This window comes from Montipora foliosa, chromosome 7, assembly GCF_036669935.1.
Source record: "Montipora foliosa isolate CH-2021 chromosome 7, ASM3666993v2, whole genome shotgun sequence".
Lineage (NCBI taxonomy): Eukaryota > Metazoa > Cnidaria > Anthozoa > Scleractinia > Acroporidae > Montipora > Montipora foliosa.
In genome coordinates this window covers 28,155,563-28,165,252 of record NC_090875.1, presented here as the reverse complement: position 1 = coordinate 28,165,252, position 9,690 = coordinate 28,155,563, and the positions used below count along the sequence as shown (strand labels likewise).

The window sequence follows — 9,690 nt, the reverse complement described above, 5'->3', positions numbered from 1 at the left end:
CTGATGCTAACAGTCTGGCGCCAACAGTTTGCTTCCAGTTCTTTATGGCTCCTCCTATAATGAGTGTGTTATTTTGTCACATGTTTCACATGTCACATGTCTCTCTCCTCTGTGCAGGTGTGATTCCTGTTGTCATTAACTGTCTGTCACATACTAGATAACCCCAGGCACCCTATTTCTTGTGTTCGGCCTATTTAAAATGATCAATTTTCCCTCAATACACTTTAGATGCAAGCTCTTGTTTTTCTCTTGTAGCTTCCCTATTACATTGATGGAGACATCAAGCTTACTCAGAGTTTGGCAGTAAGTGTTTATTAATTTTAGAAATACATACTTTGATTCTTTGCTGCAAACAGGAATTATATTTTTTGTAAAAAAAAAAATTGTGTAAACTAAAGTGTTTACCAACTATTTAAGATTAGATGTTTTTTGATGCAGATCTCTACTGTATCCAATTTATTGTTTATTCCACAAGTTGCAATAAAATATTCCATATCCAATGTGTATGGGCATTTACAATTATGGCTTGCCTTTGGCTTGCCATTAGAGAGCTTTACATTCTAGGATGAAAATGACTACGAGTATGAGATTTTCTCGTTGAACAACAGTGAGCGCGTGCAAACAAGCGTCATTTTGGCTGGAAAAACGTTTTAGAAAAAATGTCGTTGTGTCAAAACAAGCCACGAACACGGTAGCTAGCAGTTTTGGCATTTTTCCGACAGGAAAAGGTTCAGTTACCAGCAATAAGAATAACTGAGCATCCTATGCAGCTAACAAAGAGTACATGTAAGATTTAATTTTTTATTTGTCTGGGTCATAAATTTTCTACGTACCCTGTATTTTTTTCTGAAAACGGGCGGCAGTCAAATCTCGTATTCGTTCCTCGTCCTAGAATCTAAAGATCCCTGTTGTAGACACCCATACAGCTCTCCCTCTTATATTTTATCTACCTCATAAAACATACAGTTACTTATGCTAGCCTAGGGTGACATCCCCTGGGGTGGAAACTGTATCCCTTTTCTTGAGCATTCGCAGCCCTTGGCATATCCAAGACCTCAAGCACAGTTTTTCTGGCAACATAGCCTTCCAGCTGGTGAACTCATACATTATTTGCAACTTTTTTACAAATTTCCAGATAACACGTCACCTTGCCAGATTACATGACTTGTGTAAGTTTGAAATTGTTTGTACCAGTCCCTAACCTAACGTTATTGTCTTGCAATGGTTCAACTAAGGATAAACTTAGTATGGCAATGCACTTACAGGTTAGAGATTGAAACATACTGGTCTACAGGTCATTTTCAGTGCAGACTATGTTTTTTTTACTATAGAAAAAGAGGTAATTGTGAAGAACAGCTCTCCTCCACTGAGAGTCGGCCGAAAGCTTTATATGGACTGTCCAGTGCCGTAGCCAGAATAAGAACATTATCCGAGGCACTTTCCTCAGTTAATTTTTTTTTTTCGTGATTTATATACAAGGCGGGTTCTTAGTGCTGTCTTTAAATGTAGGCATCAAAAACACACTAAATACGTATGATGAGAGTTTAACCATGGACATTGCCTCAGTCATAATCTTTTTCTGCCTACGGCCATGCTGTCGTAGGTGGAGGGGAGCTGTTATTTACCGAAAAAGATGCCGTAAACTTTTAAGACTTACTATCAAAATTCTCTCAACTGTTTTCTATACACATTTGATGTAGCTGTTAGCAATTTAAATAATAATCAATTCTGTAGTCTTGACTGTTGATTACCTTCATTATCATGGCGTGACCTGTACAGTGTATGTTTGGTTTAGGGGTGGTATTCCTAGGAGAAATGAGAGAATGGTCAGTCTTAGTGAAGAATTACCAAAATTTCATTTCAGTCAGTCTTGCCAGATTCAGTCACATGACTATTGCAGTGATCTCAGGAAAGAAATATCAACATTGGAAGAAAATTAAATGTTTTCCTTCTTTGATTTTAAGGTGGATCCACTGAAGAGGAAAAAATGAGGGTTGATCTTGCCGAAAGTCAGGTATTTCTGGAATCTTTTGTGATAGTTTAATTCATTTGGGGGGTTCGGCATAATCGAATGGTCAAGTCAAAATTGACTTGTACATTAGATTGTCGAGAAGGATGCAAAAGACAATAAAGGAATTACATATGTAATTTTTTACTAAATTAGAAAAAATTCTTATTAAAATGAATCAGTTTTTGCTGATCATAGTAGAGGAAAGGACCTTTGATATTGTCATAAATTGTAAATATTTGGAAAACTTAATTGAGTGAGTACTTTTAAGACCTTGACATCAACTGCTTCCTTTAAACAGCAATAATTATTGAAAAGTAAATTGATCATCAATTTAGTTTATGAAACAATAATTGAAGACTTAAAACTATCCATGGCATTTTAATTTTTACCCATAAGAATTTAATTAATTTAAACAGTTTTTAATTTGTTTATTGTATTTGCTCTAACGTACACTGTGTAGTAGTGATTTTAGTTGTTAATAAAAACACTTCAGTTTTCCCCTTTTCTCTGATTACTCTGGTTTCTCCTCTCCTCCTCAGTTTACAGTGTCCCCAATTAGAGCTCCAGTCCTAGAACTACTAGTCATTAAATAAACAGAGTTCCTTTCCTTACCTTTAATGATATTGTAACAGTTGTTTTTCATGTACATGTATTATCACTGAAAAGTTCCAACAGGCTTTATTTTAGTGTCACTAAAGATTTTGTGTTGAATTGCATTCATTGGCACAGGACAAAATCTTGCTCTGACTGCCAACTAATTGGCTCTTTACTTTAGATGTGAAAAGTTGCTGGGGCTTCTACATTGCACTTGTTCTTTAAAAAGGAGTATTCATAATGTTCGTGGTACCTACTGACCATTTCGCGTAAAGGGGATTACCTCTATGTGTGGTATATAAAAACAAGTTTTAAAGTGGGCAGTTTTGCTGAATGACCTACACTGTAAATGACATTCAAGAAATGTAATGATTGAGTTTCTTGTTTCTTTTACTTTGTTACAGATTGTGGATTGGCGTACCAAGTTTACCAAAACGGCATACAACCCAGACTTTGTGAGTATCGGGTCTTGTGCTTAAATTCATGTATCTTAAATGCTGGCCCTTTTATACATGGGAGCTTAAAATGATACATGTAGAGGATAAAGTGTAGTTAATATTATTTTGTAACAATATGTATGAGGATGTTGTACGGCGGGTCTAATTTGCAGGTTGCAGGTCGCGCAACATTCATTAAAACTAACCTTAGACCTAAAAGCTTTTGTTTAGGCCTAATTAGGCCTAAGGTTTAAGCTTTTATGAATGTTTAGGATATTTTCTGTATTGGTGAAACAATGACCTGCGACCTGCGACCTGCAAATTAGACCCGCTGGTTGTTGTAACACATTTATAAAATAGTCTCAAAGTGAAGCTGCAACACCAATCCAAATATTGATTCTAAAACCAGCATTGAGAGTCCATGTGTAGTGAAATTTTGTAGAACAATAAATTAATTTTAAGCAGGGGAAATCAAACAGTTAAATTCCTGTACAAGGAGAAAAAATGTATCAGATCTAGGTGAACAATCCTTGTTTGATGAAAGATCTACATGTATTTTTTCGTGTCAAAAAATTTTAATAAGTTGAATAATACATTATTTTTTAGTCAAATTAAATATACTTTAATTATAATTTCATTTAATTTATATGTATCCTTATTACATTGTAGAATGGTTTATAACATTCTCTTTCTCTTCTTTCTTGTATTGTAATAAAGGAAAAGCTGAAACCAGAGTACCTGAAGGATGCAAAGAACATCTTACAACAATTTTCTGACTTTCTCGGAGACAAGAAGTATGTGGCAGGAGACAAGGTACAAATGTACACAGTGCTTTTACTGGTTTTATAATTTGGGGCATTCTTTTAGAATTTTTGTGAAAAAAATTACTTGCCAATGGAATATTTGGTTAACTTTTTGTGACCTTTTCTGTTTTCGTAATGAAATAAGATTCTGTCGAGTACATGTACTTGTCACATTTGTTGGAAATTAATTTAACACCAGTTCTCAGTCTTTACCTTGAGAAATGACAGGACACCTCCTTGTTTCACTTTATGGCCACCCATACAGGATCTCCATATAACTAACCAATGATGATCTCTATAAGTAACCAATGATGGTCTCTATAAGTAACCAATGATGATCTCTATAAGTGACCAATTGCTGGGAAGCATGGCTAGCATAGTGATAAGAGCACTTGCATCGAACCATTGTGGCCCGGCTTCGATTCCCAGACCCGGCGTCTTATGTGGGTTGAATTTGTTAGTTCTCTTCTCTGCTGTGAGATTTTTTTCTCCCTTTACTCTACTGGCTTTCCCCTCTACTCAAAAATCATTTCTGTATTCTGCACAGTGTCTCCAATTATTTCCCTGGTCAGTGTTAAAGTTCATCGGTGGAATCTTTAGTCTCTCCACACATTTTAATGGTCCAGTTTCAAGTTCTTCATGACTGCTGAATAAAAACGCAGAGGATTCATTTTTACAGGGTCGCCTCCATCTGAGTTGCAGGACTGAGTTGCATACTGGCAGGAAGGTGCCTGAAACTAAACACTATACAGAGTAGCAAGCAAGTCATCTTCTGACTGGAATTTGTTTGTGAATATATTTACTTCAGATGGAGGTTTAACCTACTTGTAAAAGTGCACCCTCAGTGTTTTTATTCAGAGGTCATGGAGAACTTAAAACTGGACTATTACACTTAGATAATATAATTGAGGCTGGAGGAAATTTGCATTAAATTTGCATTGCAACATGGCCTACAAGATGTACAAGCTTTCACTTCACCATTTTTTTTTTTTTTTTGAAAAAAGGATGTTGATATTGCTGCTTCATTTGAGATCCTGTTTGTTATTAATCTTCATCTTGGGATATTTTTTACTTTTCAGATTTCCTACGTTGACTTCATGTTATTCGAGTATCTTGATGTGCATAAGATTTTGGATGCCTCCCTGCTAGAACCCCATGACAATCTAAAGGTGAGCATTATTTGGTTTTTTAAATTAAAATCAGTTTCAGTTGAGTGCTGTTTGAATGAAACCGACTGAAAGAAATTGCCCAATCACAACAGACACAGAAAATGAAATGAGCCAATCGTAACGTGGAGCAAATTTATGCAGCCGGCGCCAAGCGCGGGAAACGCGCGCAAGCCAATCACAATTGCCTTTTGTTTTAAATCTGATTGGCTGAAAATGTGGCACGAGATTTTTAAGCCAATCCCTAGTACGCATAGTTGTGCGAAGCAACCGCAAACTTTCTTTTGCCATCAATTCAAAACCGCTGTAATGTAATAATTGATTCAAGCACGTGACGTTTCTGTCGTTGATTATTTTTCATTACACTTTCCGTCCAAAGATGAGAGTTTTTGGCCTGTCATTGTGGTCCAGTTGTTAACCTGCAGTGCAGGCGTACTCCGGCGGGGTGACTCGTTGTTGTGACATTTTACATGAACGGAGAAAATTCTAGCGATCTCAGCTTTATTAATTTTTCTTGTATACAGTTTTTTTGCGGAAAGATGCATTTACTCTAGATAGATAACGATGGGGTTTGTGGAGTAATAATTAATGCCCTCTTTGCTGTTCTTGTCTTTAGCGTTCATACTTTTATAGCTACGTTTTTAATATTGGCCTTCTCTTTCCATAGGAATTCGCAACCCGGATCGAGGTAAAAAAAAGTGCAAAAGTGAATTTATTCTTTATATAACTTGAATACAACCAAGAGTATAACTCGTATAATGAATTATTTATTTTAGCATCCGTTTATTTTGATGTTATTATTATTTTCAGGAACTACCAACCATCGCTGCATACAGGAAGTCCGACAAATTCAAGGCACGCCCAATTAACAACAAAATGGCCCAATTCAAGTAATCAGAAGCCAAGCAAGAAAGAAGGAGTGTTCATAAAGTGACCTCTGTCAAATGTTTTCTTGCATTCATTTTGTATTAGTGGCGAATAAGCCAGACGTTCAATAAAAGATTCAAAGAACACAATGTTGGTTTCTTTTTAGTATCCCTAGCTGAATGGGCCATTTCCGAGTTCATGTCTGCCTCCTCTTCAAAGCGAGTCTAAGTGCTAAGTTTTTGTGATGGTAATTAGTTCTACTTTACATATGAATGAAAACTAATTTTCACAACAAAAACTTCGCACTCAGACTCGCTTTGAGAAGGAGGTAGACATGATCTCGGAAATGGCCTATTGGGCCGCGAGGGACGGTCGGTAAATAGAACGTATGTACTGGTATACTGATATCACCGTATTTTCCCTAAGTTTTTTTAAGAAAAAATTCCTAACTTTTCCTTGTTATTTCTATGTCTTTCTTTTTTGTTTTCTTGCAAATATATTTGCAGTTTACTTTTATTCTGTTCCGAAATTTCATTTTGGTTTCTGAAATTTTCATGTGTAGTTTGACAAACACGACTATACAACCGTCAAAACGTCGTTCGCTTTTACCCACTCTAGGACGCAGCTCTTTTCAACTAATTTGCTTGAATCCCTTTAGGACGCAGCTCCACTGTTTTTAGGGTTAGGGTCCATCGTTGATTGGTTGTTTGTTTTGGTCCATTGTTTTCTGAGCCAATCCGGAGAGCCGTTGTAATAGCTGCGTATTTACTCACTTTCTTGCTACTGTGTTGTTATCTCCTAAAGCCTGAACCTCTTTTTTTGAGAAAATCTGAAGTTTGGGTGAAGCCCTTTCTCAGATGAACCGGGTGACGCTTTGCTTCAAGATGGGCACGAATGACCATTTGTAAAAAACTTAAATTTATCTTGTGGTTGACTGGGTGTCAGAGCACCAGAGCATTTGCGCATGCGCATTTTGGTCAGCGCCGATGGCCAAAAGGATTCTGGCTCGGAAACGGAACGAAAGGAAGAATGGAACCAGCTGCGGTATTTCTGGACATCGCCTAAGTGCCGCATCGTGAACAAGCACCCACCGAGATTTACTCGGTCTGATCGCCCATATCAGTCCAAATTTAGCTGCATCTTTCACAACCGTAAGAAGTCGACGTCTTGATCGTTTGCAAAGGATCCTTAAAAAAAAAACGAAAAAAATTAGGCAGAACTGGTTTTTAATACTCAGAGAACAGGTTGCAATTTTCCGCCCCGGGTGGGTAGAGAGTGTGACGGGGCAGCGGAACACGGAGTATGTCATTCATGGCTTCATGTTTGCTGCTCAGTTTATGTCCGATAAACGTACGAGCCCCACCCTCCCCTCCCCTTAACCACCGGAGCACAGCCCCCACCTCCCAGATTACGAACGTGATCAGCAAAAACTCATTGTGATAATAATAAACGTTTAAAAAAAACAGTTTTGAGTTATTCTTTACTTTACTATAAAATTCATCAGAAACGTTTTTGAGGTCTCTCTCTCTGTTTTTACAACATTAATTCCACCGTTTCTTGACTATTGCTTGTTGAATTTGATTGAATTGCAAATTTTATGCTAATCTGTTTGCCTTCGTTGCAAAAAGTTACGTGGATCGGGGAGATTCAATATGGCGCCGAGACGAGAAATTGATTTTCCAGATTTCAAGTCTTCCCTCTTCTGTTTTCGATAAATTTATCCACCGTTGCCGTTCTTCTCGCTGCTGAGAACTACTGTGGAAGACCCTTTATAGCTACATAAATTTTTTGGAGACGAAAAAGTTCCACACGTGGGAGACGAATCTATCAACGCTGTAAACTGGACAACTTTGGGCGAGTCAGTTCCTTACTGGAACAATTTGTGTTGAAGGTATTCAATTGCAAATTCCTGTGTTCGCTATCAGTTTAAAAATACACAAGCTTATTACTGCATTTTTGTACTATATTTTCATAGTAATGTTAGTTATGGCCACTACATTTGGCATTTAGTTATGGCCACTACATCTGCAATCTGCACTTGGTGCGATTTCCATGCAATGCGTATCCCGGCAGTTGCTGTGGCTATATACACCATAATCCTTTTTTAGCTTGATATATGGCAATCTAGTCAGTTAACTTGAAATCAACGTCAACAAATTATTAATAATTACTTCATCGTTTAATTTTAGGTGCCCACATTAATTGGCTACAGCGGATCTGGATTGAAAGAGAAGATCCCTACTCCAAGTACAAAGATGTGAATGAACTTTCGTCATACGACGGTAAGCAGCTTATCTAACGGCACTAAAACCAAAGCACTTTCTGTATGCGGTTAACTGATTCCCTGTGTTCTCATTGATGAAAGTAGAATTGTAAAAACTGTGATGATCGAATGAATGACCCGTCTGAAAGAGGAAAACGAATTTAGCTTTGATTGGGGGTTCTGAACAAAGTTACAACATGCATCAATACAACGTCATTACATATAGAAATCATCGTATACTGAACCCTAAAACGGCTCGAGACAATATAACTACAGAAGAAAATCAACATAATTAAAATCTGCATGTGGGTATAATCATAATTAAGATCATATCCGAGTATTGCTTTCTAAAATACTACTTAGATCTAGTGTCCGCATGGTTGATTTGAAGCTGCAAAGTGCCCGGCCCATTTCTCCATAGAGCTCAGAAGTACAGAATATGCGAATGTCACGTCTTCAGCTAAGCCAAATACTCAAGGAAGGTGCTTACTAATTCAAAAGTATTTTTGCACGGTTTACTGAATATTCGGGAAAGGAAGATCTTAACAAGTGTTATTGAAATCCAAAAATAAAATTGGGAGTAACCACGCATTTTTCAAAGATAATTAATTAACAATATTTGTAAAAAGATTTAAAATGCAAAGCAATGTATGGCATTCTTTTCCAAATTAAAGATTACTTATCTCTGAAAAATGCATGGTTATGTTGCCCCCAATTTTCTTTTGGAATACCAAGAGCTAGCACTTGCTAAGGTCTGCTTTCTCCGCATAGTTTTGAACCGTATTAATAAGCGTCACCCATAGGAAATCCGAGTATCTCGAGATGGGCAGAACGTATGCGCAATAACAAAAGTAGGCACCATCCTTAAGTGAGTGTCAGCCATAAGGAACAGTGTTGTCTCTATGTACGCTAAATACACAATGACATAACGATTATTTCGGACTGTTAAATCTAAATAAGTCAGTTATAATACTAGTTGCCTCGTTTTGAGTCCGTGAACATTGGGATTCAATCCGCACAAGATCAGACATATTTTGGATCGTAAACTGATACATACGACTGATTGGCCTTGCTACTGATTCAATGTAGTTTTATACAGGCTAAATAATAAGCGTTTCTTTCTGTATCTTTAGACATTGATTTTAACCAGCAAGGGAAGTTGACAATGGAAGGAGCAAGGGACACGCTAAGCTCTACGCAACATTGTGAGAAAGAGGTGAGATTTGAAATTCAATTCTACTCCAATAAAATAATTCTATTAAGGTCAGTCTTAATCAGCGACACGAGGGAAAAGCAATAGGACGGAACGGGACGGGATAAAGTGTTCATGGCGAGACCTGTAACCAAAACCAGTTGAAAGCATAAATGTTTTGTTCCTTATCAAAACAGGTTGATTCCAGTTATTGACCTCCGTTTAAGAAAGTTAAGAGGACCTGAAAAAAAGAAAAAAAAAAGCAACGTTTGAAATTAAAAGCTAATGTAGATTATAAGTCTAACCTATCAAAAAGTGTCAGTTAATTATTGATTGCTCAAAGTAATTTTCCTTTTA

At 37.0% G+C, this 9,690-nt stretch overlaps 1 protein-coding gene and 1 long non-coding RNA gene across 2 annotated transcripts in view; both read left to right on the top strand.

The window, feature by feature from the left end:
- The window catches only part of LOC138011681 (glutathione S-transferase Mu 1-like), a 7,919-nt gene extending 1,892 nt beyond the window's left edge, over nt 1–6,027 (top strand). The window contains exons 4-11 of the mRNA XM_068858807.1: nt 256–303; nt 1,136–1,169; nt 1,965–2,014; nt 3,010–3,060; nt 3,760–3,855; nt 4,925–5,014; nt 5,679–5,699; nt 5,822–6,027. Of these exons, the coding sequence (XP_068714908.1) occupies nt 256–303; nt 1,136–1,169; nt 1,965–2,014; nt 3,010–3,060; nt 3,760–3,855; nt 4,925–5,014; nt 5,679–5,699; nt 5,822–5,905 (474 nt within the window). The 3' untranslated portion in view covers nt 5,906–6,027. The remainder of the gene's footprint in view (nt 1–255; nt 304–1,135; nt 1,170–1,964; nt 2,015–3,009; nt 3,061–3,759; nt 3,856–4,924; nt 5,015–5,678; nt 5,700–5,821) is intronic.
- A 1,475-nt stretch (nt 6,028–7,502) lies between these two features.
- LOC138010591 (uncharacterized) lies at nt 7,503–9,357 on the top strand. Its single transcript, XR_011124498.1, has 3 exons — nt 7,503–7,769; nt 8,068–8,160; nt 9,275–9,357. It is a non-coding gene; the product is annotated as an uncharacterized lncRNA (long non-coding RNA).
- The last annotated feature ends 333 nt before the right edge of the window (nt 9,358–9,690 follow it).